At 43.3% G+C, this 21124-nt stretch overlaps 1 protein-coding gene across 1 annotated transcript in view; it reads right to left on the bottom strand.

Moving 5' to 3' along the window:
• The window catches only part of col18a1b (collagen type XVIII alpha 1 chain b), a 160412-nt gene extending 139554 nt beyond the window's left edge, over positions 1-20858 (bottom strand). The window contains exon 1 of the mRNA XM_077199910.1: positions 19917-20858. Coding sequence (XP_077056025.1) covers positions 19917-20787 — 871 coding nt within the window. The 5' untranslated portion in view covers positions 20788-20858. The remainder of the gene's footprint in view (positions 1-19916) is intronic.
• Positions 20859-21124: the final 266 nt, after the last annotated feature.

Genomic DNA, 21124 nt, shown 5'->3' with positions numbered 1-21124 from the left:
ATAAGACAAATGTTTATAAAGTTCAAAAAATTATATGGCATTTTAACACAGTTGCAACATGTACACCTAAAGAAAACGATACAACTAAACTAAGAGTAAACTAAGTTTTGTGAATAGATAAACGGTTGATCATCGATAAAACAATAACTTTAAAAAACGGTATTACTCAGTCATTTATTCAGTTATATTAAATATTTAATCAGGAGAAAACCATATCTCAAAAGCAAACAAGCAGCAGTAGCATTTTCAAGTAACAGCGTGTCGAAATTCTTATATAATAATAGTAGAATAGAATAATAATAATACAAAAATGTACCATTCAGAAACGTTTTGTAAGAATCGTGTTTGGGGAGATTCTGCTTGACTCTCTTCATTGCCTCTTTCTGGGTCTGATTCTGGCTCAAACTGATGTAGGGTATCTGGCTAAATCATGGGTCGTTCATCTGAACACATATAAATGCACATTCCTTCTGAAATCACAAAACGTTTAGCCTCTGAACTAATGGAGGCAAATTATGCATTAGGCTCCGGCCAGTCTGCAATAGACGATTCGGGTGAATATTTTATGGCACCCAGAGGTTTAACAGACAATAAGACACCGAGCTTCACAGAGATGTGTTATCACCCAACCCACCCAACTTCACCTCAAACGGACATTCAAAATCGCTGCGCTTGGCTTGTCTGGAAGAACGAGTGAACATGTGACACTCCCAGGATCGAGACACAAACGCCTTCTTCATATCAGCCACACAAAAGACCTATAGATTTGTTTAAGATTTTAAGATTAAGATTTAAGATTTTTTAAGATTTGTTTACCCCCGTTTAGGGTGATGTTGATTTCTGGTGGTCTCTCAGAGGGTTTTGTCCAGGTGTATTTTGCAGAACTGTGATCCTTACGGATCTCTCTCTCTCTCTCTCTCTCTCTCTCTCTCATTCTCTCTCTCATTCTCTCTCTCTCTTTATTGATGCATTCTCTTTCATTGTGTCGTTGCCATTATTGTGTTTGTAAATACATTTATTGTTTGTTATAACCGGTATACGTAACTTTGCCTTTATTAAAAGCATTATATTCATTTATTGTTTGTTATAACCGGTATACATAACTTTGCCTTTATTAAATGCATTATACTCATTTATTGATTCTGTCTTTTTGCTCATATACAAGTCCCTTTAATGTTACGATCCAGCTACAAGCTTTAAAATGGTCTTTTCCTGCAAGTCCCTTAAGGCTAACTTCACTATAGGAGTTGATGAAGATCGCATGATCAGTTTGCTGGACAAACAGATTCATTCAATGATAAATTAATTCCCTTAGAAGTTATCCTGGGAACCTATATATTCTGGACAATTTGTATAGGAATGTTGAATTATAATTCGTTATGATTTGATTATTGATATATATAATTGATCTATTTTTGCCAATATGTGGGATGATTGATTATAAATCCGTTGTATTCAGTCGTTCATACAGATTGGCAACGTATTATTCCCTTTTTGGGAGATTTAACATGTATGATTATCTGGGTCAAACCGTATGAATAATTATTAATTGTGAAATTACTAATTTTTGAATACATATCCCCAAAGCCTAACCCAGGTTCCTTACACTGATACGGCAGTATTGACACCATTATTTACATTTGACCGGAGCACAACTTTCGCCCGTCAGGGTAATGGGCTTGAAGTTTCCGGACAACGTGCGCTATTCAGTTTAGCCAATTGCAACACACCGGCCCAACTAACCAATCTGAGCCCATTGCCTGTTTCTGAGGGTGTGGTTTCATAGAATCAGGAAGTCAAGGAAGGAAGGAGAAAGCAGCTTACAACAAAGGTGAAATTTATGAAAAATAAGGCTTTAAAAAACAAAAACACGAAGACATGTTATATTGCACCCCATAAACACAATCATGCAAAGAAAAAAAGCAGTAAACCACCCCTTTAACCTAATCGATTGTAACGACTGAGACAAATTAGACACAATTATTTTTTTATATTTAAAAAATTATCTTTAAAACTCACTCTGGGATCTATGGTCCCAATCCCCCAACTAGGGAAAGAACGTTTTGGTTACATATGTAACCCTCGTTCCCTGAGGAGGGAACGGAGACGTTACGTCAGTGACTGACGAATAGGGTTTCGCTTAGAAAGCCTATCAACTTTGAGTATTACAAAACAAGCCAATGGCAATGAAATGCATTGGGTCTGCGGAATTTGCATAGCGTAACTCCGCCCTACCTCGTGGGTATATGAGGAAGTACGCTGGCAACATGCAGATGTGTTTTCCTGCTGAGGAGCCGAGACTGAACTCAGGGAACGAGGTTACATACTTAACCAAGACGTTCCCTTTCGTTCAGTCACTTCGAGTAACGTATGTGACTGACGAATGGGGATCCCAGTCTAATCACCCCACCTTGGCTGTCTTCCAGTGCCCTGTGTAAGCCTGGGCTCCCTGTCGTGAGAGTAGCACGGACTAAGGACTCCTACTTAACACAGGAAGCCCAAGGTACACTGGGAACCATATCTCAGTGGAAATATGCAATCTTTCAACACCGGGGAGGGGCTTGCCAAGGGAAAGACACACGCTCGGAGAGGGTTTCAGTGGAAATACACATGTGGGGGTCGCCCAAGGGGGGAACCATGCACATTGAGGCACCTAGCCAACACGAAACCTGCTGCAGGCATAACTCTGGCGTTGACGTCAACAGCGCTGGAGGAACTGAGGAGAATATCGCACGTATCCAGTCCGAGGAGTGAAATGGCGAGCAAGCGATGACACCGAGCGGGTCCTATGACCAGCCACTGGGGGCGATTACATGAAAGGACACTGGCTACACTCGGAGATTATAGAATCTCGTGAATGTGTTGGGTGTCGCCCAGCCTACAGCTCTGCAGATGTTTGTTAGCAATGCACCATCTCTAGAGCCCGGGTGGAGTGTTCCCTCACACCAAGGGGACATGGTCGACCTTGCTGCTGGAATGCCAAAACAATGGCGTCCACTATCCAGTGAGACAACCTTTGCTTGGAGAGAGCCTTTCCCCTTCAGCTTCCCACCATAGACAAAGAGCTGGTCAGACAAAGAGCTGGTCTGAGGTCCTGAAACACTGCGTTCTGTCAACGTAAGCGCGGAGGGCACATACTGGACAGAGCAGAGCGCTTACAGGTTCACCACCTGATCCCTGAAAGAAGTGGTGAGAACCTTGGGCACGTATCCAGGCCGGTTTCTGGATCACGTGAGAGTTAATCGGCCGGCGGCAACATACATTTTGAGGTTTGAGGGGGAGGGAGAGAGCCTTCGCTCCAACCCATGGAGGCGGAATGACTGGCCCGGACGTGGGAGGCAGAGCGTCCCGGTGTGGGGGCATGGTCATAAGCTGCATCCTGACAGAGGAGACCAGGAAAGGACCAGCGTTCCAAGGGGGTCTGCTCTGACAGGGGTCTGGTGACAGAGGGGGACGAGATTGGCGAGGCTCGTAAATGGCGCACACTGCCGTCCGCACTCTGTGGGGGCTCAGAGATGGGGAAGTCAGTTCTGTCTTTAACCACATTAGGTTGCCACTGCCCAGCCGGCCAGCGACGGGAGAACAAAAGATTCTACAGACTTTGGAGGGGTGCTTAGGATCACCATACCACGTTGAAGCACTCTGAAGACACATTTGCATCGCAACAGAGCGTTCAACAAGGGGAATCCCAGTGTACCTATTAGCCCCGGCTCCATCAAGGGTAGAGAAGGCACCGAGCGATCACGGGAAGACAACGGGGATTTCCATGATCTTGTGACCTCCTCATGCACCTCAGTGAAGAAAGGAACTGGGGGGGGGGGGGGGGGGGGGGGTACGCTGACAGATATCAGTGCGTGCAGCCCCCAAGAACCAATCATCCAACCGCTAGTGCTCAGGACAGGGTGGAGGGTTCCACTCTAATCCGATGCACGTGGTGGCCCGGGAGAGCGGGTGTGGCCCGAGGAAGCATCGTCGGGGATTTATTCCACACCGTAACCCTCAGGTCAGCCTGGCTACCAGCCAAAGTATCACCTCACGTGGAGTGGATAGATTGGGGTGTGGCAGAGGGGACTATTCCTCTGGTGAGGTCACGGAGTCTTGACCGCAACATCGCAATGGTCATGTTCTCACAATGAGAACATGATTCATCCTCGAACACTGCCTTAGCGTGCTCTAAGCCCAAACACGCAAGGCAGCGCTCGTATCCATCAGACCACAAAACGGAACGACCGCACCCAGAAGTACACGGGATAGACATCTTTAAAAAGATGTGCCACATGCAAGCTCTTTTAGTGAGAGGAAGCTCAGTAGCTGTGCTGAAGCGCCCAGGGAGAAACACACATGCTGTTGCATACCATAGCACAGATCAGCAGGCAGGAATGTGAAACTCGCTGGATAACGCCGTCACATCAACACAGACTGGAAAGCTGCTCGTCTCAACAATTCTCTAAGAAGACACTCAGAAACAGGCTTACAGGAGGTCATGTGTGTATTCTGGAAACCTCCCTTCGGGCAGGCATTGTTTGCATATTTCCACTGAGATATGCTTCCCAGTGTACCTTGGGATTCCTGTGTTAAGTAGGAGTTTTTCGTCCGTGCTAGTCTCACGACAGGGAGCTCAGACTTATGTAGGGCACTGGAAGACAGCCGAGGTAGCGTGATTAGACTGGGAACCCCATTCGTCAGTCACTGACGTTACTCGAAGTGACTGAACAAAAGGGAACATCTCGGTTAAGTATGTAACGCTCGTTCCCTGAGTTCAGTCTCGGCTCCTCAGCAGGAAAATATATCTGCATGTTGCCAGCGTACTTCCTTATATACCCACGAGGTAGGGCGGAGTTACGGTATGCAAATTCCGCAGACCCATGGCATTTCTTTGCCATTGGCTCGTTTTGTAATATTCAAAGTTGATAGGCTTTCTAAGTGAATCCCTATTCGTCAGTCACTGACATAAACTCGAAGTGACTGAACGAAAGGGAACCATGACTACCATCAGATAAGATGGTTTTATTGCTGTTAAAAATGTTGTCACGTGGTCAAGACAGAGACAAAAACAGACCTTAAAACAGACTTTCATGGATTAATTTATAGACAAACTGATCTATAAATAAACATGCATCCCAGAACATTTTGTGAATGATTTACTGTCTTGTGTAGTGACTTTGATTTCTATTATTTTTTTGATACTGTGTATTTTATGATTGAACAAATGGTCGATGTATCCTCACCTATACCATGTTTGGTCTCTATAAATTGGTACTTTGAAGATCGAAATGATCGTGTATATGATATGTCGCTAGCTGCGCAACATATTAGTATTACAAGAATCTTTCATAGTTCTTCATCAGCAACCAATCCAGCTGCACATGCAAATGAGCACGCTTGAAACAAAGATCCATAAATCACCAACAGAGGAATTTTATTGCTTGGAAACTTCACCTTTCTCATTGGTCTGATGAGACCAACGAGTTCGGGGTTAGATGTTATTTCCTGTACATAAGAAAGGAAGCTGACAGTATGTGTGTACATTTGATCCATCTCTTATTAGCACTAGATGCAATGTCGTAAGTACAAAATTCATTGTTATGTTAATAAGTTAATGTTACAATTCCATTTAAAAAGGAAAGACTTCACATAGTTGCAACGTTTATATACATGTATTTTCAGGTATATTTCATTTGACAAGATTTATGTTAAAACAGGCAAACTTTATTCTTTTGTTACAGTTTTCACTCTGTCATGTAAGATGCTGTTGGAAGCTACAGTAAACAGCAAGAAATCGCTTACTACGGCTTACACTGCAGTGAGGACAACACACTATGGAGGACCAAACCTGCAGAAATTAAAGTGAAAGTGATGTAAAACTAATTTAATAAATAAATGGCCCTTTATACTTTTATTTCCTTATTTATGTATAATTATATTTTCCCACATTTATTTATTGTTTCATTTATTTATTTATTTTAAATTTTATTTATTTTCACATTTATTTATGTGTATATGTATTTATGTCTACATTTATTTATTTATGCATTTATTTATTTATTCATTTATTTAGCCTATTTATACATTTATTTATACATTTATTGCTCTGTATGCTAATGAGGGGGGCGTGTTTTACCTAAGACATAGGAATCGATCTCAGAGTGGCAGTGCTGAAGCATTGAGGCCACAGTGACACCATGTGGTGTGACCAAACTTATTGACCAAACACAAGAGGTTTGTGGACGTGACTTTACAGGTCACGCAGGAAATAAATGACTTAGAGATGGGCAATATGGCCAAAATCTTATATCACGATAACAGTTTATGTCCTTTAATATGCCCTAACTGTATGTAGCTATATAGGTTTACCATACATTGGCCTACTCTTTATTCCGGACATGGCCGTAAAACATCAGCAGGTCGGGATTTCTAAAATGTCTGGGCACACATGAACAGAGTCCGCATATAACAGAACCTTTGACACGTAAGCGCGTCAAATTATCTACTATTAACAAAGAACGTATATTGACAAGAAGTGAAAGCCAATAGAACGTTCCATTGCAACACCAGCGCCCAGCAGCAGCGCTACGCTTCCGCCATTTGGGGGTGAAAGCGACTCGGCAGTCCACTAGTTATGTGTCGTACGAGCCGGCTCTAAGAGCTGATTCTTTGAAAAGAGCCGGTCTTCCCATCACTATCCACTAGCTTCTTGCTGTCGCGATGGAAATATCAGCTGCTTTGTGTAAAAAAAAATAAAGTACATTAAAGATCAAATTCAAACTGAATGATGACAACACAGAATAACGTACAATCACTAGTTATCATCAAATCCCTTATAACAGTTTATTTCACAGACTTAGACAAGTCTTCTCTTTCCCACAAAACCTTTAGAATTAGCATTACAAACACTGAATACCAACATATAAAATTAAGTAAAGGACATACTATATCAATTAATTGGGAATGTTGGACAATAAATAAATAACAGCAATAGAATAGCTTTACAGTAAACTGTTTTTTGCAGTACTATCTTATATTAATGACCGTTAAAGCAAGACTATGTAAACAAAAAAACACAGCAACTGTCCAAAAGTGACAATTATAGGATAACGGACACAGCAATGCATCATGTTCCATAAGATCATCATGTTTGTAGCATGATCCAGGGGATTAAAATGTACAAAATATATTTGAGGCCTAGTGGAGTTGATAACTAATAATAGCAGTAAATGTGTAAAGTTGCATAAAATGGAAATACTCAATCAAGCAAGAAAAAACTACCTCAAATGTGTATTTAATGATTGGATTAACTGTTATCTGTGCTGTTAGTACTGGAGTAGTACTGGAGTAACTCAAGTTGGAATATTCACCCCAAAATGGCGGCCGCGCTACCGAAGCGCCACCTAGTGGCTGTTACCAAAAAAGCATCAGAGTTTCGCCTCTTGTTCTTCTATACTCTTTGCTATTAACCACATTTTATGACATGCATTGTAGATCCGTACACAGAAGCTAACTGCATTTTTAATGTATCTTCCAAAAACAATGTTGACAGCAACAAACTTTTCCATATAGAGGTGATATTTCCGCTATAAATTGATTTCCTGGGCATTTTTTAAAACCTTATTATAGGCTATATGCACCATCATGTAGTCAATAAGTTCTCAAGTTTAACTGATCAATTCAGTTAATGAGGCACTACTATAGGGCTGTTACCAGTAAAATAAAATCAGTTTCAACAAAATCCATCTTCGCACTGCAGATGTGACGTGCAGACGCTGGCATTAGATATTATTTACACAGACTGTTAATGCAGAGGAGCCATGGATGCATTTACACTGCAATTACAATTGCGTAAATAATGTTATGAGATTCCTTGTTTAATATAACATTTTGAATATTGAAATATGAAATGATAGATTCAATGAGATTATACGTTTAAGTATGAAACTAAAACATCCAGTGGGTGGTGCCAATCTACCGTCTTAACGAGTGAGTTCAATCATTAATTCAGACGATTCTTTCAAATACTGTACGTAGGCTACTGATTTGTTCAGTAAGAAAACACCACGTGTTGCTTAGAGGCGCAGCGGTTCTGTGGAGTTTGAAACTTTTTTCTTTTTCTGAAAAAACAGCAAAAAAGAAAGAAAAAGTAGTTTTCAACACTCTTCCCGTGTGCTAGTATATCATATTATGCTATATAATAAAATTATCACAAACATAGGTCACATACATTTACACCATTTTTAATTGGGGCAATTATTTATTAATTTTGTCGTTTGCGAGGTGGCGGAAGTTTTTTTTTTTTTTGGGAGAAATAAACCAATTTACATACAAAATAGGCACTGAACAAACAATAGGATATTAACAATTTACAATTCTCAAAAGGCAGATGTAGTTGCAAATTATAATAAATAACAGCAATGAAGTCTCAAATCATATTTACAACCATGAAAGGCAAGGAAGAGAAAATAAATAAGTGAATTAAAAATATTATAATTGAAATAATTGAAAGAAGAACATTTAAATAGCAAAGTAAGTTATTTCAAGGAGTATATAAGAATAATATCTGGGAACACAAGAAGCCGTTATCTCAGCCTCATACCCTATCCAAATGAGGGATACCTGTCACAGTGTTGGGTTGTGTTTCCCCGGGTGTCCACCAGAGGTCTCTTTGCCTTACTGTCACCATTCATTCTGGAACTGCATTTCCCATGATCCTTTGTCTGTTCTCATCACTCATCATTGCACGCAGCTGTTTCTCATTACATTGTTAAGTTCTGTGTATAAATACCCTGTCTGTGTCAGTCCATGTCACGGAGTCGTTGTTATTCGTCACACCACTTTGGAGGTCTGTGTTCTTGCCTGTTATTGTTTTGATTCTTGTTTATGGATTGCTTATATGGATTTTGACCCCTGCCTGGACTGGTTTTATGATTTTGGATTACCCGAATAAACTGCTATTGGATCTACCCCTGTTTCCTGTGTGTGGTATCGTGACAGAACGACTCCGTCCCGATGAATAGATCCAGCAGTTCGGGATTCCATAACCCTTCTCCTGTGTATGGGGAAGGAAGGGGACCACAGAGAGGAGGTTCGCAGGTCGGGGAGGAAGCGCCTCGACTAAACATTTTTCAATGTTTTGGCTTATGGGCCCAGCAGACTGAGGAAGCAGCGGCGGCTAATGCTTCAGCGAACTCGTCCATCAGAGATGGTGAGTCGTTTCTGGGGACTCGTCTGGCAAAGTTCTCCGGAACTCGGGGAGGTTGCAGGGGAGGAGGTAGTCGACAAATTCCACGACACCATCCTCCGCCTTGCCATTCTTCTGATCCGGAGCCGCCGAACTGGTCCAGTACAAGATTCTCACCGCTGGTTCCACCCTGCACAAAGTCATCATCGCGGGGCTCATCTACCACAAGGTCCTCACCACTGGTCCCGTCCAACACAAGATCCTCGCCGCTGGTTCCGCCCAGCACAAGATCTTCGCCGCTGGTCCCGTCCATCATAAAGCCCTCGCCACTGGTTTCGTCCAGCCCAAGGTCCTCCTCACCACTGGTCCTGTCCAGTCCAAAGTCCTCGCCCCTGGTCCCGTCTAGTACTGAGGCTGCACCTCGCCATCAAGGACGGAGGAGGAGGAGAAGTGCCTCGTATCTCCCCAACAACCCGGTGGTCATCCCTGTGCACCATGCGGTCATTTCAGAGGCCGTCCCTGTGCAGCGTGCGGTCATTTTGGAGGGTGTCCCAGTGCAGCCCGCTGTTGTTCCGGTGGTCCCGAGTCCGGTGGTCCCGAGTCCGGTGGTCTCAGTTCCGGTGGTCCCAGTGCCGGTGGTCCCGAGTCCAGTGGTCCCGAGTCAAGTGTCTGCTGTTCCTGAGCCGGAGCCAGTGTCTGCTGTTCCAGACCCGGAGCCAGTGTCTGCTGTTCCAGAGCCAGAGCCAGAGCCAGTGCCTGTTCCAGAGCCGGAGCCTGTGTCTGCTGTACCTGAGCCGGAGCCAGAGCCAGTGCCTGTTCCAGAGCCGGAGCCTGTGTCTGCTGTACCTGAGCCAGAGCCAGCGCCTGTTCCTGAACCACTGTTTGTTTCTGTGTTTGTGTCTGTTCTTGTGGCTGTTACAGTTTCGGTGTCTGTTCCTGAGCCGGTGTCTGTTCCTGAGCCGGTGTCTGTTCCTGAGCCGGTGTCTGTTCCACCGCCCTGGCCGCCCGAGTGGTCGTCTTCGCCCTGGTCCTCACCGCCATGGCCACCCGAGGGGTCTGCACCGCCCTGGTCGCCCGAGTGGTCGTCTTCGCCCTGGTCGTCACCGCCCTGTCCGCCCGAGGGGTCTTCACCGCCCTGGCCGCCCGAGGGGTCTTCACCGCCCTGGCCGCCCAAGGGGTCTTCACCGCCCTGGCCGCCCGATGGGTCGTCTGCTTTGCCCTGGCCGCCCGAGTGGTCGTCTTCGCCCTGGCCGCCCGATGGACTGTCTGCTTCGCCCAGGCCGCCCGATGGGTCGTCTGCTTCGCCCTGGTCGCCCGAGTGGTCTTCGCCCTGGTCCTCACCGCCATGGCCACCCGAGGGGTCTGCACCGCCCTGGTCGCCCGAGTGGTCGTCTTCGCCCTGGTCGTCACCGCCCTGGCCGCCCGAGGGGTCTTCACCGCCCTGGCCGCCCGAGGGGTCTTCACCGCCCTGGCCGCCCGAGGGGTCTTCACCGCCCTGGCCGCCCGAGGGGTCTTCACCGCCCTGGCCGCCCGATGGGTCGTCTGCTTCGCCCTGGCCGCCCGATGGGTCGTCTGCTTCGCCCTGGCCGCCCGATGGACTGTCTGCTTCGCCCAGGCCGCCCGATGGGTCGTCTGCTTCGCCCTGGCCGCCCGATGGACTGTCTGCTTCGCCCTGGCCGCCCGATGGACTGTCTGCTTCGCCCTGGCCGCCCGATGGACTGTCTGCTTCGCCCTGGCCGCCCGATGGACTGTCTGCTTCGCCCTGGCCGCCGGCTAAACCATCACCCCCTTGTCTCTGTTTCATTTCATGGACCTGGCCCCCCATCCCTCCCCTGATCCTCCACCGTTCCACCACCCTCCTGGACTCTTGTTTTGTTTGTTTTTTGTGGGTCTTGGAGGGGGGGTTATGTCACAGTGTTGGGTTGTGTTTCCCCGGGTGTCCACAGAAGTCTCTTTCCCTTACTGTCACCATTCATTCTGGAACTGCATTTCCCATGATCCTTTGTCTGTTCTCATCACTCATCATTGCACGCAGCTGTTTCTCATTACATTGTTAAGTTCTGTGTATAAATACCCTGTCTGTGTCAGTCCATGTCACGGAGTCGTTGTTATTCGTCACACCACTTTGGAGGTCTGTGTTCTTGCCTGTTATTGTTTTGATTCTTGTTTATGGATTGCTTATATGGATTTTGACCCCTGCCTGGACTGGTTTTATGATTTTGGATTACCCGAATAAAGTGCTATTGGATCTACCCCTGTTTCCTGTGTGTGGTATCGTGACAATACCATGTTAAGTATTTGAAAGATCCTCAAAACCAAATTGGTCATGCAACCATTTTCATTCGTCCACTTACAACGGCTTACTTTCTTATATTTTCTTGGGAGAAGTGGAGGAATTGAAGTGGAGTTCCACTCCGGGAACCATCACCTTACCGTGGTGGAGAGGTTTGCGTGCCCCTGTGAGTCTGGAGGCTGTGTTGTCTGGAGCCTAGTGCTCCTGGTAGGGTCTCCCAAGGAGAAGTGGTTCCAGGTGAGGGGCCAGACTAAAAATGGTTCATAAAGACCCATGATGAAAAAACGAGGAAGAGGAGGAGAGACCCTGCCCGGAGGAAGCCCGGGGCCCCCGTCTGGAGCCAGGCCCAGAGGGAGGGCTCGTCGGCGAGACACTGGTGGTCGGGTTTTCCACGGAGCCCGGCTTGGCACAGCCTGAAACAACAACGTGGCACCCCCCTCTCCACCTTTTGGACCCACCATCCATAGGAAGATCCACAGGGGTCAGGTGCGCTGCCACATGGGTGGCAGTGAAGGTTAGGGGCCTCGACGGACCAGACCCGGGCAGCAGAGGCTGGCTCTGGGGACGTGGAACCCTAGCCGGAACTTGTGCGGGAGATGGAGCGCTACCAGTTAGATCTGGTGGGGCTGAACTCCATGCACAGTCTCGGTTCTGGAAACGTACTCCTGGATAGGGGATGGACCCTATTCTTCTCTGGGGTTGCCCAGGGTGTGAGGCACCGGGCGGGTGTGGGGATACTCACAAGCCCCCGGCTGAGCGCCGCTACGTTGGAGTTTACTCCGGTGAACGAGAGGGTCGCCTCCCTATGCCTTCGGGTTGTAAGGGAGGAAACTCTGACTGTTGTTTGTGCATATGCACCAAACAGCAGTTCAAAGTATTCGGCCTTCTTGGAGACCCTGAATGGAGTTCTGTATGGGGCAACTCCCTAGTACTACTGGGAGACTTCTTGTGGGCATGTGGGCAATCATGGAGATACCTGGAGAGGCGTGATTGGGAGAACTCTGATCTTAACCCGAGTGGGTGTTTGTTGTTAGACTTCTGTGCTAGTCATGGATTGTCTATAACGAACACTATGTTTGAATATAAGGATGCTCATAAGTGTGCGTGGTACCAGAGTACCCTAGGTCAAAGATCGATGATCGATTTTGTAATCGTTTCATCTGATTTGAGGCCGCATGTTTCGGACACTCGGGTGAAGAGAGGGGCGTAGCTGTCAACTGATCACCATCTGGTGGTGAGTTGAGTCAGGGGGTGGGGGGAAAATCTAGACAGACCCGGTAAGCCCAAACGGGTAGTGCAGGTGAACTGGGAATGTCTGGAGGAGGCCGTGTCTGCGAGATCTTCAACTCACACCTTTGGCTGAGTTTTTCCGGCATCCCTGTGGAGGTTGGGGACATTGAACCTGAGTGGGCAATGTTCAAAGCTTCTATAGCTGAAGCCGCAGCGGGAGGCTGTGGTCTCAAGGTCTTAGGTGCCTCAAGGGGTGGTAACCCTCGAACACCGTGGTGGACACTGGTGGTCAGGGAAGCCATCCGACTGAAGAAGGAGTCCTTCCAGGATTTATTGTCTCAAAGGACTCTGGAGGCGGTTGCAAGGTACCGACAGGCCCAAAGGGCTGCAGCCTCTGCTGTGGCAGATGCAAAGCAACGGGTGTGGGAGAAGTTTCGGAGAAGTCATGGAGAAGGGCTTTCGGTCGGCACCAAAGTGCTTCTGGAGAACTGTCCGCCAGGTGGGGGAAGCGGGGAACCATCCGAGCTGGATAAATGGATCGGTTCCCGGCAGAGTGTGAAGCGGTTAGGATGAGGATTAGCACCTCTAAATCTGAGGCCATGGCTCTCAGCAGGAAACCGGTGGAGTGCCAACTCCAGGTAGGGAATGAGTCATTACCCCAAATGAAGGAGTTCAATTACAGCGGGGGTGGTATTGCACTCGCTTTACCGCACCATTGTGACGAAAAGAGAGCTGAGCCGTAAGGCAAAGCTCTCGATCTACTGGTCAATTTTCGTTCCTACCCTCACCTATGGTCATGAAGGCTGGGTCATGACCGAAAGAACGATATTGCAGGTACAAAAGGCCGAAATGGGTTTCCTCAGGCGGGTGGCTGGTGTCTCCCTTAGAGATAGGGTGAGAAGCTCAGCCATCCGTGAGGAGCTCAGAGTAGAGCCGCTGGTCCTTTGCGTCGAAAGGAGCCAGTTGAGGTGGTTTGGGCATCTGATAAGGATGCCTCCTGGACGCCTCCCTAGGGAGGTGTTCCAGACACGTCCAGCTGGGAGGAGACCTCGGGGAAGACCCAGGACTAGGCGGAGAGATTATATCTCCACACTGCCCTGGGAAAGCCTTGGGATCCCCCAGTCAGAGCTGGTTAATTTGGCTTGGGAAAGAGAAGTTTGGGGTTCCCTGCTGGAGCTGCTGCCCCTGCGACCTGACCCCAGATAAGCGGATGAAGATGGATGGATGGATGGATGGTTCCAACAGATCCAATTCTCTGAACTGTGGCACAAACTAACATGGCACCGTCCATTGTGCATACAGCTCAACTAACATTTAAACAACAAAACACATCCCCTTGTACATATTTGACAATTTGAATATCAGTGTTTCATGCCATAGCTAATACATTTGTGAATATTTTGAATAAAAAAGGAAAAATTACATAAAAGCAGAATCATTCATTCAGCTCTGTGTTGTGGTTGCGCTGTGTCACATGACAAGCAATGACGGTCACCATGGAAACATTAAAGTGACAGCTTCTAAATAACGGTCGCCTTGAAAAACTCACACTGGGGGGTCAGTTGACAATATTTTAAACTAATATCATAATATTATATTGTAACTGTCACCCAACCCCCCTTTTGATAATTGACATTAAAATGCACTATACAAACCTAAATGGTTCTAATTCAAGAATGCTTTGGAATATAGACCTAAGTTTGGTCTTGTTTTAAAGAAAACAATCAGCAGATTATTACTGAAGTGAAAGCACTTGATTTAAGTATGAAAAAGTTATGGAAGTTAAAATTTACAGTAAATCAAATATACTTTATTAATATTTTTTTTAATATAAAATAAATATTTGACAATATTTTTTACTATAAAATTACTATAAAATGAAAGCTATATATCTAACCAAGTTGTGTTCCAAATTTAAAGTTGATATCACAAAAATTTGAAGTTCCCATGAGATTTTGTTTAGGCGTTATACCAAAAATAGCCACCGGGTGCCATTGCATTCCATTGAATTTAATTGTATGCATTCTGCCATAACAAATTAATACATTTCTATCCAAATATCATTTCTGTCACTAAATATGGAACATTGAGACTTTCTGACAATATGTGTTTTGTCAAGATTAGAAAATTTTGATAATAAATTATGAAAGATGATGCCCAAAGGGGGAGGGGCCTAATAAAAAAATACCGTTTCTATGATAACGCAACGTCCAATTTCAAAACGGTTTTTACAGGATGAATTCTGAGCTCGTAAGCTTTCAAATGATACGTAATTTATGATAACTACTAAAATATGTGATATAATAATAATAATAAATAATATATATACACACACATATATATATATATATATATATTATACTTTTTAGAGGACTTTTTACTTTACTTTTTAAAATATAATTTTATCTTTTTTTATTGACAAATACTAGATTACGTTGACTTTTTGTGACAAAGGTCAGAAACTCCTGTAATGACGTTGATTTTTTGAGGTGCACTCTTGTCATAAATTCATATATTACTGTTCAAAATTTGTAAGAAAAAAACAGCGCTAAAATATCTATTAAGGAGTCTTAGACCTTTCCAACGATATATAGTTTGTCATGATTAAATTAGGATTTAATAGTAATATTTTGAAGTAAATTTCGGTTGCCCGTATACGGGCAGGTGATAGTTAAGGGGTTAATGGCAATTTCCTTGTTTTGTTCCATTATAGCGCCATCAAGAGGCACAATCCCACCAATTTGTTTATGTGTCCTCAGAGTGAGCCCATACATACAGTATGTGTGTCAAATTTGAATATCTTAAATAATAAAAAATAAAAAATATCTAATTTGGAGTTATATACATTACATTTATATGTATAAACACACACAAAAATAACTCGCATCTTAATTTGTTTGTATTTTCTTACCACTTACTATTAATATTTTGCCATTTAGGCATTAGTGTTTAGCCAACGATCTATGTTTCCATACTTCCTACGGTGATTTCGTCTCAATCGGTCTAACGGTTTCGAAGATATTGGCAAATGTTTTTTTAAGCGCTAACTCACAACACTACACAAACCATAAGTCAAAACCTAGCATGTTTGGTATCATTGGACTCGGCAAGGATTCAGGAATCTAAGGAGATGAAATTAAGTCAACCACACCCAGAGTTATAAGCATTTGAAATTTTTATTTTACCACTAGGTGTCGCTGGTTCGAAACTTCTTAGGCTCCTTCAGGACATCGTACTGATGACCCATACAGAGTTTCGTAACGATATGTTCATGCATTCATAAAATACAGAATTTGATTACAAAATTCTAAATGGCCGACGTGGTCCATATGGAAAAATTGGATATCGGATATATGACGCTCTGAATCTAACAAGACCACTTTTATGATTTTTGGACCAACCGTTCAGAAGTTATAAGCAAAAATAGACATTTTTTAATCTCCGGACTAGTAGGTGGCGCTGTGCCGAAACGCATCATGTTGCCTCAGGTCATGCTTGTGATGACATGTACCAAGTTTGGTCTGATTGCGAAAAAAGCGTTGTGGAGATACAGTCTGTTTTTTCAAGTGTTATGTAAAATTAGTTTGCGTCGTATTCAAGAACGGTTTGACGAATCAACTTGAATTCCATACCTTTTTGTCTGCTTGGTCTGAAGATGATCTGGTAAAATTTTTCGTGAAAATCAGAGCAACGGCCTAGGAGGAGTTCGAGGAGTAGGTTTTTCAGAAAATTCTAAATGGCGGACAGTTTGTCATGATAGAAAATAATGTCGTAGAGTGCAGTCAAATTGTCTTGGGCTAAGGAATTAGAGGAAATAAGGTTTTGTTTCTAGCACTTACAGTTCAAAAGTTTGGAGAGTTGGTGGCGCTAGAGGGATTGAGTTAGAGACTCCAGTCAAATTTCATAACTTTCCCGCAAGCGGTTCTATGGGCTACCAAATACTTCCATGGTAGAAAAAGAAGAGGAAGAATAATAAGAATGCCAACGATTTCAATAGGTACCTACGCACTTTCAGTGTTCGATAATAATTTAAAGTAGCCTTCAAGTCAATTTTCATTCTGGACTACTTAAACAATCTATACATAAAGTAATTATTGTCAAGAAACATGTGCAGTACTACAACTAATATGAACAGGCTGATGAATAAATCATCCCTTGGTCACTAGTGTTATTGGCAAATGTTCCAGACTGTCTCCCACACGTGTATCCTTCAGCTGTGATAGGCCTAGATCATGACTAAATACACACACATTAAACACATTAAACGTTTAGTAATATAGTACAACAAATATCAAACATTCAACACTAACAACACTGAAAACTTTTAAAAATGCAAATATCCTAAAAAGAAGAGTTGTCAACCTTGTTTTTCTTAAACTTGTTCTGGCAGGAAACTTCTTTGTAAGTTAAAATTGTTGCCTAATGGTCGTAAATCCAAAGATCACTGACAGCTGGGTAGGTAATTGGGAGTTAAATGCGGAGGATCCTGTTAACTGATACCTCATGGACTCTCAAGAGACCAAATTAAGATAAACTTTCCCTTCAAAAAAACGATCTAAGCCCCTGCTTCCCAAGAGATAAGACAAAGAGTTACTCAAGAAAATGACCAGCATGAAACAGCTGCCACTACCAATTATTATAATTCAGCACCCTTTAAACACTGTTGGACAAATCATACTGATGAATTTGTTTATGAGGTTAAATAAAGGAAAACTAGCACACTGAATGCAAAGTGGCCTTAAAAAAATGCACTGCAACAAATTAATATGGTTAAATTATGAAGTCTGGATGCAGTGCTAGATGTGGGGGGAAAAAGAAGAGAAAACTCTTACATCATTGTCTGAAGGATAATCTTTAATATGTTTTTGGCAGTTGCTTGCCTCTGAGAACTCTGGGATTTTCATGGTGCTTTCAACAAGACCACAGTACTAGATCAGAGCAATAACCTTTTTAATTGCCATCATACTGCAATGCCAGTGCTGGTCATAAACATGCAAGGTCATTAAATGATCAAGGAAGACTTTGTGTCAGATGAGAATTGCTCTCCCCTCACAACAGATCTTAACAACTGTCTTCACAATGAAATCCTTTTTTTCTATCAAACTCTTAACACTTCTTGCACATCATTCAAAAAAGTCCCTCATAGCTAAAAATAAAGGCACTTGAGTTTGATCATAGAGTGCCCAGTGTCGAGAAATTTTCAGACAGAATCTTTTTATACCCAGCATACAAAGAAAGTTACTTCCCTTTTTAAAAGCATAGACACACAATAATCTGCTTTTTAGTCCAAGTGCCCTCTCTCTACCAAACATGGCTGAGGTCTTATAAAGGATTGTTCATGTACATCCACAACAACAATATGCAAGTGGATTGGGTGGTGAAACTGGGGTTGTGTTTGACAAGAATTCTGACATACAATTTTTGAGCTGGCCTGCAGATTTCCAACCTGGTCTCGTGAGAAAACATCTATTATAAATTGATGATTTAATATGAATTCCTATATTTTGATTTGAACGAAAACACAATTTAAAAAGCAAGCATCATGATGCTTCACCCTTTCTATCCCTCGGTGGGGCATAGGCAAATCTTAAGTAAATGTATGAATTCATTTATCTTCACCACCAATTTCCTAAAACATTAACCTACGAACTGTCATGACAATGTGTTGAAGATTTCATGTGTCTAGTATCACTCTGTGATCTCTCTTTTCTCATACAAACGCAATTAAGAATAGGTCATGCAGCGGTTACCAACAGTAAAAAATGGGTTAACAGATGACTAGAAGCTCAGTCTAGAGTTTAGAAAGAAAACAAAAGAGCAAGGAACAGGTAAGAGACACAAAGAGCTAGATAAGAGAGAACAAAAAACAGAGAAAGACAAGTAATTTGGATTACAAATTAATACAAATATGTAATAAATTATTATTGTAATATTTTTAAGTGCTTGTCTTGTTATAATAATTTCCACATGATAGAGCCGAACTGGCATCCTGTTTGAACAAGGCACTAAGAATTATCCAAATACCCCCTCCCCCCATTACAACTCGCCTGCAGACATAACAGAATATACATTATATTGCCAGATTGTTCTCATTCAATGATATCTGCATATAAGTTACTTATGCGCGCAAACAAAGAACTGACACAAAATTTGAGGTGTATACACATGTGCATAGACAAACTTTCACACACAGTAATTAGCATACTAAACCAAACCATCTCCATATAAGAGTTTTCCACACAATGATTTTCTACTGTGTTAGTAACTTTCTTTAAACAAACATGTGCAGCAAGATCTCCAAGTGGAGTCAAGTGTGCCACTCTTGAAACTAGTCGAAATACAATAAGCAACTTTTATATAAGCCTTAACTATACATGATAAACTTGGATTTTATGTACAATCACAGATCTAGCTTCAACACACTTAATGGACCCAATTTGTATTAAGTGCCTTTAATTACTATGTAGTAACACTTAAATTAATAATTTGATACAATGCCCTTATTCTGTACAATAGTGTTTTTTTCCTTTTAGTAATATTTTAAACTAACCATACCACCAAACTTACCGAAACCTTACCCGTATCCCACCTCAATAGCCTCAAGTGTTTTGCAAAACAGCATGAACAGAATAAGTACACCTGGATGATTTTTTTTCATGTAAGTACATAGTAAAATATATCTAATATAAAATGTGACCCACTTAATTTTGTATTGTAGCGCACTACTTATTCTGTTTTTTAATAATAACAAATGTAGAACTGAAAGGATTCCTTTTTTTCACACAATCTTGTAGTTTATTTTATTCTAAATTTTATAGGTAAGTGCAAATGTACTGATGAATCATAATTTCTGCTTGAAAAGGTTTGCGCACAGGTTTTACATACAAATATGAGCTATAGGTCAAACAGAACTCTGAATTGAACTTTGAGAATGTAAAAAAGAATGATAATGTAATTAGCATGCACATAATTTTAATAGATTCACATTGAGCCATGCATACAGGTGCACTCATCACATCACAGCAGATGTGCATGGGTGCAAACTCTCTGCTGGTTAGCGTATCCCTAAATGTTGGTCTAAACCCTGGCAAAGCAGTAGCAGAGCAGATCAACCGCTGGCAGACAGGAAGTGACCTGTGCCTCTCACGGTAGATATCACACCCATAAATAACACATACCAACAAGCAAGCAGCACAAGTTTAAGATGCGTCACAGTTTTACCTTTGTGGTTACTAACAGTTATGCATGTCTGACTAGACTCTGGTCCCTCTGGGAGGGTGTTGCAGGCCACAGGTAGGCCCCTCTCCTGTAGGACTGTCCAGCAGCTGTCCAGCAGCACCTCACAGAATGTCCTGCAGGGTAGCTGGACTATCCCAGAATTTTCAGAGGGCTGATGGCATCTTGGTGCCAGTAGTAGGCAAAAAAACCATTCCAAACCATGGTGGCAGCCTGAACGCAGGAGCCAATCCCATTCATTCAATATAGCTACCACTTCCTCTGCATGGGTGTGCTTAAAAAAATTAGGTAGAGAAAATTTTACTTCACCATGAGATATACAGAAAGGCCAGTCAGAGCCTCTTGGTAAGCAGTTTGTGGAATCCTTAGGGAAAGCAGTGGTGCTAATTATGCTAATCCTGCTGTCAGTAACCCACGTCCCTTTAAGGTTGGATGTTTTTTTGCCTTCCAGAGCCAAATCCAAAGTGGGCCCTGAGCCTAAACCAGATCCACTGGCATCACCTGAGGAACCTTTAACATGTATTTCATGTTTGACTTTCTCTGATAAATACTTATCATTACCCCTTTTCGAATGGCCATCCTTCGAGGAGATACCAGGTATCCAGGTGACAGCACTATTCCATTTCACAGTGGGGTTCTGGTCCCAGTTCTGCACAAATCCTTGGATCCCTCTGGCTACATCTATGATATCTGACCCTACATCACCAATGTCCTTGTCCTCACTGGTCGTTCCACTGACAGAACTGTCTTTGTCCACTGTGGGGCCCTTTGTGACACCTTGACTGGTCCACCAAAAGGCATTAAGAGGACCCACGTCCAGAATCAACATGAGACTCAAGCCCAAGCTGAACCTCATCTTTGTACAGACACTTGTTCTTCTGCTGCACGAGTCATTCAGAATATGCTATCAGGTGTGTCTTGCTAAAGAAGCCAAACAAATACTGCAATGCCAGATGAGCTATCCTTTCCTTCTCTTAGCTCATTGTGATAGAGGGAGAGAGAGACAGAAGGCGTGTTCTTTTTAATAGTTGAACCTCATTGGCCACTTCTAGTTGCCCTCCAAAATGTGAGTAACACTTAATATCCTTTTGTGTCCCAATGGACAACGCTCCAAGAACACAGATGTGCAGCCCATGTGCAGCTCAGTTTTAATAATACCCCTCTTTTGAGAATACAATCCATGTATGGAGTGT

This window comes from Siphateles boraxobius, unplaced genomic scaffold, assembly GCF_051911475.1.
Source record: "Siphateles boraxobius isolate OS27281-9 unplaced genomic scaffold, OSU_SipBor_1 41, whole genome shotgun sequence".
In the NCBI taxonomy this organism is placed as follows: domain Eukaryota; kingdom Metazoa; phylum Chordata; class Actinopteri; order Cypriniformes; family Leuciscidae; genus Siphateles; species Siphateles boraxobius.
The sequence above is the reverse complement of the archived record's forward strand: the minus strand, read 5'-3'. Positions and strand labels throughout refer to the sequence as shown.